This window comes from Trichosurus vulpecula, chromosome 5 (assembly GCF_011100635.1).
Source record: "Trichosurus vulpecula isolate mTriVul1 chromosome 5, mTriVul1.pri, whole genome shotgun sequence".
NCBI lineage: Eukaryota > Metazoa > Chordata > Mammalia > Diprotodontia > Phalangeridae > Trichosurus > Trichosurus vulpecula.
The window spans coordinates 457,439-475,471 of NC_050577.1; the positions used below are offsets into that span (position 1 = coordinate 457,439).

Consider the following 18,033-nt stretch of genomic DNA (forward strand, 5'->3'; position numbering starts at 1 on the left):
TGTGGTCCCTGGAGGGCAACTCTTTACACCGACAGAGAAGCGGCTTCCTTGGAGCTTCCCAGACGATTCACCAGTTGGATTCACCAACCAAAGATGTTTCAGAGCTTGGGGAACAATCCTAGGCAGAGTTGGCAGCTAACCCCAAATGCCACCCTCTTGCCCCACCCACATTACTGGTAGGCCCCAGGCTCCCTTTAAGGTCAGGAGCCTGGGAAACTTGCTAGACCAGTAAAAATGTGGCTGACGGATATGAGAATTCAGCTGGGTGAAGTCGGCCTGCAGGGCCTGACCTGGACAAGCACAGGCTCTAGCCTGACTCTGGAGATGGCCAAAGAGATAGCTGAGGCCTGAATGGGTAAGCTGCCAGGATTCAGTCTGAGGGTGGGGATGTGCTCTGGGGGCTCCTGCTGAGCTGGGCTGAACGGCAGGGGGAAGGCCAGCCCTTCACACACATCCTCCCCAGGCTGGACACAGGCATTTAGTAATCCTTGGGTGGGGTGGGGCTCCATGTGGAATGGAGGGACCTTGGGCTATAGAGAGTGAGGGTGAACCTCTGAGAATGTACAGTCCTTGGGGGTAGGAGTTGGTTTTTGTTTTTCTGTGTATCCCCGGGTGTTAGTACAGTGGCTAACACAAAGTAGGTGATTAATAAGTGCTTGTGGACTGGCTGCCTGCTGGCACGGGTACAACCAAATTGGAAAGGTTTGGAGTTGGGTGGGTGCCTAGAGTCCGAGGAGCAGCCAGCCTGAGCATTGTCACCAGGTGGGGCCTCTGGGGGCTGACTTCTCACAAGGCTTCTCCAGATGTGTTTGGCTCAGTGGAGAGTCTGCCCATAGTGAAGAAATTTCAGATCCTCTCCTGGGTCCAGCTCAATGCATCCTGCCCAGGAACCTGAATGGAACGGCTGGGGCACACAGGACAGGATCCATTGAGACTTGTTCTAACAGGGCCTGAGCAGGCGCCCAAGGGAGAACAGCCTAGGCAAGAAGGATGGGCAGGCTTCATTGGCAGGAGGCTGTAGCCAATTGCAAAATCTGTTGTCGGCAGACACACCCAAGCTGGGAATGACCCCCAGAATTCTCAGTGGACCTGCTGCCTGCCAATGATTGAGATAAACATAAGCTGGCATTCTTAGCCCTTTGAAGGGAAAGCCAAGACGACAGGCATTTATTAAGCACTCCAGTGTGACAGGCACTGTGCTAAGAACCTTACAAATATCGCCTCATTGGATCCTCATAACAATTCTTTATTATCTCTATTTTACAGCTGAGAAAACTGAAGCAAACAGAGGTTAAGTGACTTGCCCAGAGTCACACAGCTAGCAAATATATGAGGCCAGACTTGAATCCAGTCTTCCTGTCTCTAGGCTCAGGATGCTGTGGTGCCCCCTAGCTGCCTTTGAGCCCTCCAAGCTCCACCTTAAGGGGAAACTGAGTCATGGAATGCAGATGGGATCTGTCCTGTGGTGCAGGGGAAGGACCTAGTTTAATGGAACATCTAAGCCACCAGTGGAGATAAAAATCGTGCTAAGCCCCTCACTCTGTACTAATAAAGAAATGGTAACTTCTAATCATTTACCAAAGTAACCTGTGGTGCCACTGGCTCCCCCGGCCTGGACCTCCACTCCAGGAGGCTTGGTGGGCAGCCTCGTCCTCTGAGGAGCATCCCCTTGGTTCATACTGGGGAAGGGACCAGCACCCTGTCCTTCAACAGCAGTCAGGGAACTCTGTTGTGGAAGGGGGTGTGAGTGGCGGTAGCATCCCTCCTGACATTCCATCTGGAGCCCGGATGCCCCAGGAGTTGGTTGCACATTTGGAGTAGATGCTTTTGGAGGGGACAAGGCACTCCACCCCAGTCCTCACTGACTACCCTTAGCATTCTCCATGTCCCGAAGGGCTGTGAGCCAGTCCCTGATCCCACACTTCACCTCCCCATCATTCCCCTTGTCCCCTAGGCAGTGACTCTCCCCTCATGACTGCCTCTCAAGCCCTGGCTGGAGTTCAAGCTCACCCTGAGCCTGCCTGAATCCCCTGGCTGTTAGCTTGGGCCGCTTCTCAAAGTGCTTCCTCTTGACCGATCCACAGACTTCGAATCCCCTTTGAATTCCCACCCCACCAGCACCCCTTTCTTCGGTTCCATTTTTGTCTTTGGATCCCTATGTCTAGAGCAGTGCTGGGCTCACAATAGGTGTTCTCCAGGTAGCTGCTGTGTGGATGTGTTGGTAAGCAAAATGGGCTCTTAGCACTCAGTTCAACCAAGTGCCCTTGAAGAGTTTGGCTTTTGTTTCCTTTGAGTAATTCAGTGTATTTCATTGAGTCTTACTAGGTGCTAAGCCCCAGGCCCAAACCCCTATTAGGTGCTAAGCCGATGTGGGCGTGAAGCTCCCAGGGTCCTAAGGAGCCAGAGCCAATCACGGGAGCCCAAGTTCTGGTCATTCAGATGCCGTTTGATGATGTCTGAAATGCTTTAAGAAGAGAAGACAGAGCCGTTTGCGCAGGGCCCTCGCTCGTTCTGGTGTGCTGATGTGGAAGCTCCAGGGAGCTGTAGCTAAGAGCCCTCCAGCTTGTAACTCGGATGTTGGAACTTGGTTAAACTCTGGTAACTATGTATTGGGATTGGAATCAGACAAGGTCTGTCTGTCGATGTTTTTACTTTGTATTTTGCTCTGAAGTTTAGGGTGCTGGTTTTTTCCCCTGAACTAAGTGAATGATATTTGTATGCTGAATTAAAGTAAGCTTGTCAGCCCCTTAACCTTGCTTTCCTTACTAAAGCAGATCAAAAGAACCTGTGCTTTTGCAGCATACTGGCAGCATCCTTGTTGTTGGGTTTGTGTTGGTCTTTCACCCCCACAACAGCTGCTAGCCGGATTGTTGAAATAGTGGAACAGAGGAAGGGAGGTGGCTCCTAGTGAGGGGTGATGCCTTCAATCACCCAAGGTGTGAGCAAATAATGCCAGTAGGAGGAGGCAGGAAGGCAGTGTAGACCTCCCCCTGCAGGCATCTCAGCCTTCCAGAGAAGCCCCATCTGTTCCAGCCCCTGGGTTACTCTGCTCCCAGAGGTAGGAATCTCAAAAATGGGAAGTTCCTGTTCCTTGATTCATTAAGACTTTGGATGGAGGTTGATAGCTCATGGGGTCACTCTTCCCTAGTCTTATGAGTTGGTTCAGGACCTTTGTGACCAGTGTTCTTTCGTAGCTCTGTGTGTGTGTGGGGGGGTGGTGGTGGTGTTCCTGCTGCCATTTTGGGTGCCTACAGGGTCTCAGGGCAGTAGAAGGTGGCCTGTTCAAAAGTAGCAGTATGGGAGCTGGCAGCTTCTACCCACCTGGAAAGGTGTGGGCTCAGGCTGGATGATAGGCCCATTGTCCAAGGGCCAATCTCTCTAAGGCTGGAGAAACTCACCACTCCAAGAACCTGCACATAAGATACTCTCACTCCATGGTGACCCTTGAAAGAGCCAAAACACATGGTAGCCTTTGGTCCCATGGAGCTCTGGCCCTGCCTCAGGCCTGCACCCTTGGGGACCTGGGTCCCTCTCCTCGAGGCCACTACCTGAGCGTTTGTGCTGATACATGCTGGAAGCTGGTGCTCCCATCTCCACACAGGCATGGTCACTACAGGGCCCTGGAGGGTAGGAGCAGTGTGCTCAGCAGGCTCAGACCTGCTCTGTGCAATGCCTGCATTACATCCTCCACTCTCTGCCCTCACCTCTGCTCCATCACACCCTCCTCTTCCTTCCCCTTTATTTGGGCTCATCCTCCTGCAAGCTGGGAGACGTGTTTTGGGCCACTCTTGTCAGGACTAGGTGCTCCCCTCATGCCCCTGGAGCCTGGACCAGGCAGAGGACAGCTAAACTACTTGTTTCTCACTGCCAACATCCTCTGCAGAGCTTCCTCTTAGAGGGAGGATTACATTGGGGGTCAATGCCATTTGTAATGGATTTTTGATCCCATCATCTATGGCCTCTGAGTCACAGGATTTCTGAGGTGGAAAAGACAGAGGAAGCCACTGAGTCTTGCCTACACATGGCAAAGAATCCTAGCTCCTGAAGACCCCACAAGTAGGCCTCCAGGGACAGGGAGCTCACTACCTGTGGAAGTGGCCCTTTCTCCTCTCCAGGGCCTCTCACTGGGGCCCAAGGCTTGCAGGCAGAAGCTGGACAGCCCCTCCTTGTATTTGCTGTTGAGGAGATCCATGCCTGGCAGACCCTGAGGTCCCCCCTAACCCAAAGAGCCTTTGATTCTGTGAAGGCTGGAACTCCACAGTCTGAGAAGCATTGAGAAAGTTAAAGGGAGAAGCATGGGAGAGGCCGGGGAACATTACTGAGGTGCTGAGACCAACATCCCTGAGCACCTTAGGGACCAGAGATGTCCACCAGCTGGTCTTGAAATGAGAATAAGAGCGGAGGAGGGTACCATCATAGGGGCCCATCGGCAGCCCCAGGGGCTCCAGAGCCACACATGCTGAGATGGCATGGGGCCTGGGGGTCTGAGCTGCTGGACCAGGGGCCAACTATCAGGTAGAACACTTCAGAGAAGCTGCCTTGAGAAAAGAGAAAAGCCACCCTCACCTGAGGGTGAGAAAGGCACCCACGGGCCCACCGCCCACTGTTACTAATCCTGACACATCTGGTTGCTAAGCAGAAAATTAGCCGCCTGTGATCTGTCAAAGTTATGAATGATTCAAAAGCCCACATGCCAACATGGAGGAAGCCACCAAAGGGCCCCCTTCACCCAGATGGCCTTTAGGGGGTCTGCTGGTTCCTTGCTGAGGGCCCCACAGCCTTGGAAGTCAACCAGCCACTGCCAGGCTCACTGAGTGGTCAAAGGAGCCAAGCCCTGCCCACCCAAGCCCCAGCCCTCCATTCCATCCTTGAGAGGTTGTGAACTGGGTCCCCGAATGTTAGATAGAACTGGTGGCCTGTATGAAGTCCAACCCATGTCCAAAAGGAGCACCCCTGTGCCATTTCTGCTGGAAGAGAGGGGTCTTCATCTCACCCTCTGAGGCTGTCCATTCTACTGTGGGGAACCATGAAGGGCCAGTGTTCCCTTACAGCCAGCCTCAATCTGTCTCTGGGCTACTTGCTAGGATTTCCTTGGGGGGAGGGGGGGGCAAGCCGATTAAGGTTAATCCCTTCTCCACATGCAAATCCTGGCCCCTCCCCACCCCAAATCTCCCATCTAACCATCTCCAGTTCCTTCCACCCTCACCCTTTGTCACAGATGCAAGGCCCTTCCCCATTCTAGCTGCCTCATCTGGATTCTCTTCAGGACTGGAGGAGAGAGTGAGGCTGATGACTTTGGGTAGCTCTGCCTCACTTCAACCCAATTTCTGTGCAAATCAAGACCTCACCTTCACATGTCCTTGGTCCTCTTCCACAATGAAGGATCAACAACCACAACCACCACCAACAATAAACCCTTGTTCTATGTCCTTCAGGGTAGGGGGGTAGGGAGGCCCAGGAGGATAGTGAGGCCTGGTCTGGTGTCCTTAGATTCTCTTAAGGTCTGGAATTAAAGGAAACCGGAAGCACCAACCAGCATCAATTAGCCATGCATTTTAAAAATAATGTCCATGGAAAAAAAAAGAGAGAGACCCCTGACAACTTTATTCCAAAGTAAAATTATAACAAAGTGCTGGTGTCACCTGATCACCTGCTCCGTCTATGCTTAGTGGCAGGCTGGGATTTCGGCTCTACATTGCACTGATCCTGGTGACTTCCTACCAGACACCGACCGCATTCTCAGAAATCATGTCTGAACAACGAGATACTCTGAAAGAGGGGAGAAAGCTGCCTTGGACATTCATTACCCAACTGGTGCATCATTAACTACCTACCTTGAAATGGTCACAGCGACACCAGGTTGCTGTGGGGCTGCTGGAGGGGGCAGCGTTTACCCAACGATCTGTTCTTGTTTCCCAAGACAACCACTGTCTCCACCTTTTGACCATGGCCATGCTCAAGGAAATGGGGGGCTTTGAAGGCTGAAGAGGTTTCCTCCAAATCCTGATACTGACAGTGCAAGTGAAAGAACCTCATGTCTCTGGATTGTCCCTGATTGCCGAATCATCTTTGCCAAAGTGGAGTCAGAGTCAGGATGGCATTGACTCTTCCCTGGGCTGATCTCAATTGTCATGGCTGCCTCTCAGGTCAGCTCACGGGAGCTTGCTCTCTGCAGACACCAGACAGCCCATGATGCCACCGGGTTCTGGGCGCAACACCCAGATCTGGGCGCCTGAATGATGCCCACAGTGTACAAGTAAGGAGCCATGGAGCTCTTGGTACCTGGGCATGAAGAGGCAGCTGGCAGGCAGCCCTTGCCACCCTGTGTGTGTTTTCTGCTGGTGTATGTGACCAGATCAGTGGTTTCTTAACATGAGGAAGGATGGCTGCCTTTAAAAAGAAGAAACAGACTTGAGGTCAATGTTACTGAGCTAAGATACAATTAGATCCAATTTAACCATCCCACAAACATTTGTGAAGGAAGGGCCTTTTCTGTGCCCAGGGCTGCGCCTGGAGATTCAGTGACAAAAATGAACTCCCTGCCCTCATGGGGCTTCCATTCAAAGGCAGTAGGGTGGGAAGAAGAACAGCATTTCCACAGTTTAGTCAAAGTGCCTGAGTAGCAGACACAAACACAAACCAGTCCCTGCCTTCACCAAGCTGGTAGTCTACAGTGGGAGGGGAGGAGCAGCTACGAAAGATTATGAGGGGCAGTAAAGGGAGGAGACAACAAAGGGCAGGGCTGGGGTGAGGGAGCACCTGGGGGGAATCTTTAAGGAAGCCAGGGCTGCTGAGGTGAAGGGGAAAAGAGCAAGGCAGAGGATCCAGAGAACGGGTCAGTGGGCTGGATATGGAGTATGGGAAACGAAATCTCAGGAAACAAGCTGAAGAAGCAGGCGGGTGGTTACGATGGGGAGGCCGGGTGGTGGGGAAGGGAGGCACCGTCAGGTCTTTGTTTGCTGCCAATGACTGTGCTGAGTCCTGGGGAAACCCAGCCTGCCCTCAAGGAGCTCCCATTCTAACCAGGGAGGAACAAACAGGGATATACAAGGCATGAGCTAAGTGATGCGGAGGCAGAAGCAGCTGAGAGGCAACAGCAGTGTGGGCTAGAGGTGGGAGGGCCATGAAGGAGCTCAAGGAGTGGGGGTGAATTTGGGTGACTGGAAGGATGGGGGGAAATATGGAGGCAGGGTGAGCATTGGGGGGAGTATGAACAGATGCTGGGGACATGTGCATTTAGGGTTAGGATTAGGTAAGCTACATGGGCCTGTGGGATATCCAGCTGACTCTGTCTAGGAGGCAGTTGGTGATGCAGGACTGGTGTTTGGGAGTGGAGTGGGGAGAAGGAGAGAGGCGGGGAGGGGAGAGGGGGGAAAGAGGAGAGAAGGTGGGAGAGAGAGAGAGAGACAGAGAGAGAAGAGGGAGTGACTGGCTAGGTGGATCTGGGAATTCTCAGCACAGGGCTAACAGTTGAACTTTTGGATGCTGATGAAGGTACTAAGAGAGAGAGAGTGAAAGGAAAAATGCAAAGAGGAGAGTCCTGGTGTACACTCAGATCCTGGGTGCTGTATGAGGATGGCTAGCAATCCCCTTGTAGCCGCCCGATGGCTAGAGCACTATGGAGTGCACCTGAGGGGCTTCTTTCTAGTGCTGTCACTCAGAAGCCCCCACTGGTGTACTTTCCAGTGATCCCAATCAGCTAGACTTCCATTAGCTTTTAGGAATGAGGTTATTCATCAAAGTGGTGTAGCAAGAACAGTGGATACAAAAACAATCCCTCCAAGCCAGGGTTCACTCTCTCCTCCCATGAACCAGGTCCCTGGGGAGTGTGGCCTTAAACTTCCCATACAAAGGTAGTGAGGCAGAGGGGAAGAACATGGGCGGTAAAGGGGTACCTTGTACCACCTGGCACTGGGAATCCTTCTCTCCCACTGTGGAGCCCTCAGGAAGCTCTCCTCAGGCAACAATAGCAAAAGCTTGCATTTATATGATACTGATATATATTGTATTTATATAGCAGTGCCTACTATGTACCAGGCTTGGTGCTAAATGCTTTACAAAGATTATTTCTTCATTTTATTTTCTTACAGTTTTTCCAGTATAGCTTTCTGATGGGCTCTGAGGGTCAGCACCTTTGCAGAGTCCATAGTGGACCCTTCTCTGCACCCTGAGGTGTGACAGTCCCTGAAACTGCCTCTCTTTGAATGACCAGTTTGTCCTCACTGTTCTTTAGCTTCCAATGAAGCACTGTGCTCCAGAGTCACCAGGAGAGATGCTGGTGGGACCTCCACGTCTTCTGAGCTTTTGAAGCTCATAAGGTCAGAACCTGGTCAGTTCCATCTCTGGGTATACTTAAGATCAGGAAATCACACAAAGAAATCTAGGTGTCCTTGGGCTCACAGCTCTCCTTGCAACCAGTTCTCTTCTACCCCGTCAGGGTCAGTCCTGAGGCTTGTTACTTCTCACTCAAGGGGAAGGAGAACAGAGCAGCTGCTGCCTCTCTCTCCTTGGGAGAACTTCTGTTGGTCCTCTGCCTAGTTCTCCGCTCCAGTTCCACATACACATTGATCCCTAGTGGTCCCTTTTGTCTGGGGGCATGGTCATGGCTGGGGGAAAGGAGAGAGGGAGAGGAATGCTCTCCTGCTTCCCTCCAAGTCATCCAGTGTGACTCTGGAGTCCTTCACAGCTGGGCTGGCTCACCACTTGGCTGATTCTGAACAGGTGGTATCATGTTTCTATCCAACCATTATACTCTAGAATTTATCAAGGACTTATTCATATCTCCAGTGGATTGATACTTCGATGACTGGTTTTTTGGGGTGGGGGTGGGAACTCCCCCCTTACGCATGAGTGGCATTCCTGTAAAAGGAGACAGGGAAAGCACACAGAAAAGAGTATCCAGGAAGAGAGAGGGTGATTAACAGTCTTCAGTGCTCCAGAGAGGGCAAGGAGGACAGCGGAGAAAAACCCCTGGACTTAGCAATACATCATCAGGCAGTTTCAGTTGAAGGATGAGGTCCTGGAAGCCAGATTGCAAAGGGCTGAGAAATGAGTGAGAGGGGAGGAAGTGACGGCAGAATGGAGAAGCTTTCTTTAGGAGCTTGGCTGCAAAGCACAGCAGAAATCCAAGATGAGAGCTTCTGGGGTGGCAGGGTTAAGAGGTTTTTTTTTTTCTTATTTAATATCTTAATTTTTTCCAATTATATGTAAAAACAATTTTACCATTCTTGTTTTTCAAATTTTGAGTTCCAAATTCATTCCCTGCCCCCCCTTATTGAGAAGTCATGCAATTTGACATAGGTTATACATGTGTAGTCATGCAAAATACATTTCCATGTAAGTCATTCTGTGAAAGAAAAACAAAGACAAAAAAAAAACCAAGAAAAATAAAGAAAAAGGATCTTTGCTCTTCACTCAGGGTCTCCCAGTTCTTTCTCTGGAGATGGGCAGCACCTTTCAGCATAGATCCTCCAGGATTGTCTTGGCTCATTGTATTGCTGACAAGATTGCTGCTACTGTGGTTCTGCTAACGTGGTACCGTTACAATGGTTCTGTTCATCTCACTTTGCACCAGTCCAGGTTGTTTGGAGAGCATCCCGCTCATCACTTCTTAAAGCACACTAGTGTTCTATCCCAATCATCTAGAATAACGATTGATGCCCATCCTCCCAATTTCCTGTTTCTTTCCTTTTTTTTTTTGGAGGGGGGAAGGTAGGGCAATTGGGGTTAAGTGAGTTGCCCAAGGCCACACAGCTAGTATGTCGAGTGTCTGAGGTCACATTTGAACTCAAGTCCTCCTGACTCCAGGGCCAGTGAGCTACTCACTGGGCAACCCAGCTGCCCCCATCCCTCCAATTTCCAATTCTTTGCTACCACTGAAAGAGCAGCTATAAATATTTTTGTACACATAGTCCCCTTTCCGTTTTTGTCTCTTTGGGATACAGACCTAATAGTGGTGTTGCTTGGTCAAAAGTATGCCTGGGCATAGTTCCGAATTGCTCTCTGGAATGGTTGGATCAGTTCACAACTCCATCAACAATGCATTAGGGTCCCCATTTTCCCACATCCTCTCCAACATTTGTCATTTTCCTTTTCTGTCACATTAGCCCATCTGATAGATGTGGGTTGTTCTAATTTTCATTTTTTTCTAATCAAGTGATTCAGAGCGTTTTTTCATACGACTATCGATAGCTTTGAGTTCTGCTGAAAACTGCCTGTTCTTAACCTTTGGCCATTTATCAATCGAAGAATGGCTCTTATTTCTATAAATTTGACTCAGTTTTCTATATCTTTGAGAAACGAAGTCTTTATCAGAAAAGCTTACCTTTTTTTTTTCCGCAATGACTACCAACTACGTATTTATCCCGCTTATCTGACTCTTCTTTTATCCTGTCCATTCTCAAGTGTTTTGCTTCTGACTTTTACCTCCCCCAAACTGCCCTCCCCCCGTCTTTCACGAGGGGTTTTTCTAAAGACCGGACAGACGTACCAGGGGAAAGAGAAAAGATTTCGGGGGCAGGGATTGTTGGGGGGGGCAAGAGAGCTCCAGAGTCGAGGAGAATGGCTCGAGGCGGGGATACCCCATCCTCAGAGACTGGGAGCGAGGAGAGCGTTGGCAGGAGCCCTAGTGCTGCCCTCCTCAGGGATCCTGCCATGGGACACCAAAGTGAGACGGTCCCCACCTTCCCGGAGCTGGGTAGAGCGGGAGAGATCCAGAATAAGCAGGAAGCAATGGCGAGGGGTGGGAGGAAATCAGGGAAGCCGTCCTGGAAGTGGCGCTTGGGCTGAACTTTTTTTTCAGTGTTAAAATGTTCATTTTCAGTTCCAAGTTCTCTCCCTCCTTTGCCGCCCCCCCCCCCCCACCCCGGAAGGCCACAAGCCCACTGCCCAGCGCACAGACCAAGTCCCGCCAGATTGGTTTTGTTTAATCATTCTTCCTCCAATGAACAAAACTGCCTTTGTCTCCCTTCCCCGCCACGGAAGAAGAGAAGCAGGGAGAGAAACAAAGCCCCCGCGACCGAGATGCGCAGGGCGGCCCCCCATTGTGTCTCGGGGCGCAGGCGGGGGGGGGGTTTCGTTCCGAGGTCCTCCCCAGTCGCCCGCTGTGGGGTCGTCCTGTTTCCCTCCCGGCCCCGGAGGCCTCCCTGGCGGTGTAGCTCCTGGAGGGGCGAGGGGAAGGGCCGGCCAGGGTCCCGGGGCCAGGGTCCCGGGCAGGCCCAGCCGGCCGGAGGACCCCACTCCCCCCGGCGCCCCCCCCCGCGCCTGCCCAGCTCGGGCTGGCCCTGCCTCCTCTGGCGTCGCCCCGCCCAGGACCCGCCCCCTCGCTCCGTGCCTCTCCCCCCTCCTCACGTCAGTGGGCGCCGCGCGTGCGCGCGCGGGTGCGGGCCGGGGTCACGCGCGGCGTCTCCAGTGCGCGCGCACGGGGGGCGGAGGCCTCGGCTGAGGAGGAGGAGGAGGAGGAGGAGGAGGAGGGGGAGGAAGGCCGCGGTCCCTGGGACCGGACAGAGAGCTCGGAGGACTGGAGGCTGAGGAGGAGGCTCGGGACCTGGGAGGCCGCGGGACGCGGGCGCAGGTGGGTGTGCGCGTGCCCGCGGGCGGGAGTGGGGGAGGGCTCGGCCCCCGCGCCGGGGAGGGGGCACTCGGGGTTCCGCCCCCCGCCCCCTCCCAAGCCGGGCAGGCCCCCTGTGGGGTGTCTGCTGCGCGCGGGGCGGGGGGCGCCTTCCCCCACACGTGTGCGTGTGTGCGCAAGCGTGTGCGTGGGGAGCCCGGGGGCGGGGGCCCGTGCACCCCTTTCTGGGCCGGGACTCGAGTCCCCCGTTTGTCTGTTGCAGATGAGCCTCGTGGGCGGCTCCGCCGCGGCCGCCGCAGCAGCAGCTTCTGCGCCTTTGCCCAGCCGCCTCCTGACGATCGGCGGCCCCTGACCGAGGGTGCCCCGACGCGTGCCGGGCCATGCCCGTGGGCTCTGCAGCCCCCATGTCAACATGATGAAAACAGAGCCCTCGGGGGAGCGGAGCACCCTGCGGAGCGCCTCTCCACACCGGAATGCCTACCGCACGGAATTCCAGGCTCTCAAGAGCGCCTTTGACAAGCCCAAGGCGGAGGGGGACCCCAAGGCCAAAGAGGGTGAGGGCTCTCAGCAGAGCAGGGGCAGGAAGTATGGCTCCAACGTCAATAGGATTAAGAACCTCTTCATGCAGATGGGCATGGAGCCCAGCGAGCCCGCGGCCGCTCCCCCCAAAGCCAGGGCCAAAGGGGGGCCCCCCTCCCCACCCCGGCGGGGGAGGCCCAAAGAGCTGCTGGAGAAGGCAGACGGCTGCGTGCTGAAGCTCGAGTCCTCAGTGTCGGAGCGCATCAGTAGGTTTGACACCCTGCACGATGGCCCTTCCTATTCCAAGTTCTCCGAGACCCGCCGCATGTTCGAGAGGAACAGCCGGCGCTCCCCACAGTCGGAGCGGCCGGGAGCCGAGGTGCCCGACGACTGGCCCGGTGCCAAGTCCAACAGGGGCAGCACGGACTCCCTGGACAGCCTCAGCTCCCGTCCGGAGGCCGTCTCCCCCACGGTGAGCCAACTCAGTGCTGTTTTTGAGAACTCGGACCCCCTCACTGAGAACCACGAGGAATACTCGGAGGCTGGCACCGAGGCCCCCAGCCCCCTCAAGGAGCCTGACTCTTGGGGTCCTCCAGACCCCCGAGGGGCTGAGACTGAGAGCACAGGCCAGGTCCTGGAGGAGGCAGGTCCCAGGGCCTTGGAGGTGGGACCCCGGCTGGAGGCTGAGGACCCAGCAGCTCCCCAGCAAGGACGAGGTCCAGGCCCGGGAAAGCCAGAAGGGCCTGCCAAAGCAGCACCTGATGAGCTGCAGGTACTCCAGGCACCCCCTGCAGAGCTGGAGGCCCCCAAACTCCCTGGGGATCACCTGGCAGGGCCCGCCCTCAGCTCTGGGGATGCCCCTGGCAAAGATGAAGCCCCAGAAGAGGTGAATGCTGCCCAGAGCTCCCATGTCTACATGCACACAGACTACAACGTTTACCGGGTGCGGTCCAGGTATAATTCAGACTGGGGAGAGCCAGGCACCGAGCCCGATGACCAGGATGACAGCGATGAAAACCAGGACTATCAGCCCAGCAGGGACTACCTGGAAATCAGCGGTTTGCCAGAAGAAGAGGACATCCCGGCTAATCGTAAGATCCAGTTCAGCCGGGCACCCATCAAGGTGAGTCTCTGGCTTTCTGGGCCGGCAGTGGAGGCCTTGCCTGGCTCCTGGGGCTCCAGGCTCTGCCTTGGAGCCCTCAGGCTGGCTCCTGCTTGTGCCAGTGGAGAATCCTGGGGCAGGTGCCCCAGCCACGCATTCTGTGGAGGAGGATGCAGATGTCAGAAGTGGTGGGCCTTGGAAAGCCTCATTAGGGGCGGGAGCAGCCTGCAGACGACAGCCCCTCTAGGGGTCTTCGGGCTGCTTTCTCACAGGTGGTCAGGCTTTCGGGGTATCCCTTCTAGTAGGGGGTCTGGTCTGGTGTGCAGATCAGGGCAGAGCCATGAGTGGCCTTGCTCAGGCAGCAATTCCAGGGGGACCTGCCAGCCTCCTTCTGGTGGCCAAGACTTTTCTCATGGTCTTCTTCCGACTTAATCCATTTTTTGTTTCAACCCTTGTTTCTCCAAGAACCTGGGGCCTCCAGCAGGTGCCATTTATGCATGGGAAGCAGAGGTCTTCAGAGGGGAGCCCCAGGGTCAGACCCCGTTGTGGCTATGGGTGCAGACTGGTGGCCACCTTGCCTCCTGCCTGTCGCCCTTAGCCTCATGGGGCTCCTGAGGTCAGGAATCCCACATGCAGGGCCAGGCACAGAGACATAGAGTCTCTTGGTAGTGTTAGTGGTAGCGGCTTCCTTGATGGAAACTCCTGCCTCCCCTTGTTTATCAGTCATTTTGGGCCTCCTCTCATGGAGTCCGGCTGCCTCCAGGGCTCTCGGCCTCAGCTTCCGGGGCAGGGTCTCTGCTTGGAGAAGCTGCTGGCTTCTCTGCCTCCCTGTGGCCCTGCAGAAGCCCCAGACTTGCGTCCCCCCAACTCTCTCCAGGTGACCTCTCTGGGGGGATCAGGCCAGGGCCTGGGACGAGGATGGCTTCTGGGGGTTCACCCCCTTCCAGGCCTTCTTCCATGTCTGGGCAGGAGAGGCCACATGACCTGTGGGACAGAGGGAGGTGTCACACTGAGCTGTGGCCTCCAACCCTAAAGCTTAGACTGGCTGCACTTTCAGCCACACAAAGTATGATAAGCCATCAGGTGGAAAGCTCAGGGCCTTCCTGAGAAGCACTGGACATTGTGTGTGGGGAGCTTCAAATCTGATGGGGAAAATGGCTTACAAAAGGAAGATTCTCCACAAGGGGGACCAGGAGGAGAAGGGTGAGGAGTCCCGGAGGAGGGAGGAGTACAGCTCCAGGGGCATGACAGGGAAGAGGTAAAAGTGGGCCCCCCTTCCCAGTGACCCTCTTTCCACCAGGGCCCCCCTTCTGACCAGGGCCCCCTTTTCCACTGCCCTCCTTCCCACCAGGGCCCCTCCTTCCCACCGGCCCCCCCCTTCACACCAGGGCCCCTCTTTCATACCAGCACCCCCCTTCCCACCAAGCCCCCCTTTCACATGGTCCCCTATTAATGCACACAGGATGGATTTGAGTCAGGCTTTTAGTTTGCTTTTGAAAAGTTGGGTTGGATTTCTGGCACTCAGTTGTTCCATGGACTATGGTCCTAGAGGCCTTTCCTTTGAGGATAAAGGCTTAAGGTGCTTAACCGTTATAAGTTTTGAATTTGTCTTTTCCTCGCCTCCTCTCATGTCTCCTGATCCCTCAGAAAGAAAAGAAGGAAGGAAAAAAGGAAAGGGCCAAGGAGAGAGAGGCTTCTGAAGGCGACCTTAGAACTTAGGGTCACTGTATTTTTATCCCTCATGGACAAATGTTGGTGGAATTCCTCCTGGGTGTGTGGCCCTGGCTTGGTGGGGTCATGGGATGGCGGGGCGCCTTGTTGACCCCGGGCGCACCATCAGATGTCATCTTTTGGGTTCCCATGACCGCTTCTGCCTTTATTGCTGAAGCTTCTCTGGAGACAGGCCAGTGGGGACCCACATACGGGGGGGGGGTGTCCCATGAGCCAAGGGGGCCCACGTGCGCATGGGGGGGCCCATGCACCAGGGGGGCCCATGCCCCAGCGCCCTCTCCTCTCCTCTCACTCTTTGCTGATGGCCCACTTGCTTTTGTTCTGGGGACTTACTGCACTGACTGGTGTTGTCCCTGGCTGCCGCCTGGCGTTGGTCTCCGGGAGGGGAGCTGGCCGAGGTGATTCGCCCATGGGTTAGGGGTGTCCTCCTGCTGGTGTGAATGCTTTCAAGCATTCAGGATTGAATGAATGAATGAAAACCCCCTGGGGCTTACTTTGTATCTCCATCAGTTGGTTTCAGTGGCATCTGATTTTTTTGTGACCCGATGCTGGACTGGTTAGCCATTTTCTTCTCATTTTACAGATGAGGAAACTGAGGCAAACAGGGCCTAGGGTCACACAGCTAGTCTGAGGCTGGATTTGAACTCAGATCTTCCTGGCTCCAGGCCCTGCTAGCTCTTTCCTCTACCCCCATTTGTGCCTAGCTCTGTGCTAAGGAGCTTAGAAAAGGAAGAGATACTAATACAAAAGCTATGGTCAGTCTGCTCTTCACCTTCTATTGGAAAAGCCGCCCCTGGGGGTGTGAAGGGGCTGAGGAGGCTCTTTGCTCTGGGAAGTTCCCGGGACTTGAGGGGAGCTTCTGGAACGTGGAGGGGGCACTGGGTGGACCTTTGGGGTTGGAAGAGAGAGAAGTGCCCTGGGGAGTCTGAGGAGGAGGCCACAGAAAGCAGTGTGGCTGGGCCTTTCCTGATGTGCCAGGTGGCCGAGAGCTGGGAGACAAGGGCTGAAAGAGATTCTTTCCAGGCCTGTGTACCTGAGCCCTGGTGGTGATGGGCCCCTTATTACCTCACAGAGCAGCCCCACAGCTGTGCTGCCTGTTCTGGGATCTCTGCCTTTTCTCCCTGCACTCCCTGGGTTGCTATCACTGCCCCCGCCGCAGGGCCTCCCCAGTCCTGGCAGTGGTGTTTCTGATCCCAGGCCGAGGTCCCTCAGTGCTGGCTGGCCAGGACCCCTGCAGTCTGGTGAGAAGCTGGGTCAGCAGAGGCCCCTTCCTCTCACCCGCTGCTGAGCCTGAGCATCCTGGTGCCTTAGGAGGTGGCCTGGCTCCTCTCAGCATTGGAGGGGAAACAGATGGAAATTTCTTGTTAAAAAACCCTTTTTTGATAGTCTTTTGGGCAGGGGCAGCAGCTCTTGTTCTGGGGCCTCGGGGTTAGGGTTAGGGTATGGTGTCGAGCTCTTTCTGCATCTGGAAGCAGTAAGCAGGGGCTTATTCAGTCTAATAAGAAGCCAGCAGACCTGCCCTCGGGGAGCTTCCATTCCAGTGCCCACAGGTAGATGGCAGGGCACTTTTGAGGGAAAGTTCTCATGCTCTGAACTGGGAGTCTGGGACCACAGACCAAGAGCCAGGTGGTAAAGAGAGAAGGTCTGAATTCTGGATCTCCAGGGACAAGTGGAGAGGCCTGGCCCTGGAATCCACTAGCCGCTCTCTGTAGGGCTCCATTGAAGGACAGTGCCCAGGGCCACTCCAGACCTCCTCCTCCAGGGCCTGGACACCCTGTTGTGGTTCAGTTGTTTCAGTCATGTCTGACTTTTCATGACCCCAGTAGGGATTCTTTTCGCAGAAATCCTGGAGTGGTTTGCCATTTCCTTCTCCAGCTCACATGACAGATGAGGAAACCGAGGCAAATAGGGTCAAGCAACTTGCTCAGGGTCACACAACTAGTAAGCGTCTGAAGCTGGATTTGAACTCAGGAAGATGAGTCTTCCTGACTCCAGGCCTAGTGCTCTATCCCCTTCATGGCCTGCTACAAGTGTATCTCTTCTGAATTACAATGTTATCTAGACACCCTTGCCTAGCTCAGCAGTCCTCATTCTTTCCCAGAGTCCCCTGGGGCTACTTGGCTTGGGTGTCTGTGCCTGGGCCATGCTCTCCCAGAGATGACCAGCCTCCCTTTGGTTTGGTGTGCACATATATACACACTCTCAGGTCACCAACACACTCATCCTTATACCACATAGACAGGCACACACACTCATATATACACACTCACCCATATATACTCACCGCATACACATATTTACACACTCACACACATACTGATACTCACTCACAGATATACACACATACGCACTCATCCATATATGCTCACGCTCACCAAATATACAGTTACACACATATACACACTCACCCATATACACTCACTGCACACACATATTTACACACTCACATACAAATACTCATCTGTATACACTCACCCTCACTACATACACATATTTACACACATAGACACTTATCCATATACATACATGTTTACACACTTACATACTGATACATACTCACACATATATACACTCACATACACACTCATCCATATATACTCACCACATACACAGATTTCCACACACATAGTGATATATGCACATTTACACACGTCCATATATACTCACACAGCTCACATACACACTTATCCATATACACTCACACTCACCACATACACACATTTACACACACACATGCTGATACACATTCACACATGTATACACTCCTATATGCACTCATCCATACACACTCACTCACCATGTACATGTATTCTCACATACACACACACACACACACACACACACTCATTCACACTTTGTCTTTCTCTTCTTCCTCTCCAGATTAGAGTCCTCATGGTCACTCAGATTTGCCAGGTTCTCAGCAAGTTCCTTTTCTTGGTTCTGGGGAGCAGTGCCCCAACCCTGGCCAATGACCCTGGGCCTCCACAGCCCAGAAGTCCAGCCGGCCTTCTCAGATCTGTCTTTGCCTTATTCCCCAGCACAGCCAGATTCCATCCCTGGCCTGGGACTCTGGAGCCTTGGGCAAGGCTTTCCTCTTTGTGCCCATGATGAT

The 18,033-nt window shown here is 54.0% G+C and overlaps 1 protein-coding gene across 4 annotated transcripts in view; it reads left to right on the plus strand.

The window, feature by feature from the left end:
- The first annotated feature begins 11,355 nt into the window (after nt 1-11,355).
- PPP1R9A (protein phosphatase 1 regulatory subunit 9A) overlaps nt 11,356-18,033 on the plus strand; it is a 107,507-nt gene continuing 100,829 nt past the window's right edge. For 3 of the 4 annotated variants that reach the window (XM_036759928.1, XM_036759932.1, XM_036759929.1), the window contains exons 1-2: nt 11,388-11,572; nt 11,832-13,211. In XM_036759928.1, coding sequence (XP_036615823.1) covers nt 11,982-13,211 — 1,230 coding nt within the window. In that variant the 5' untranslated portion in view covers nt 11,388-11,572; nt 11,832-11,981. Of the gene's footprint in view, nt 11,573-11,831; nt 13,212-18,033 lie in introns of all 4 variants that reach the window. The other variant, XM_036759930.1, reaches the window with a different exon arrangement.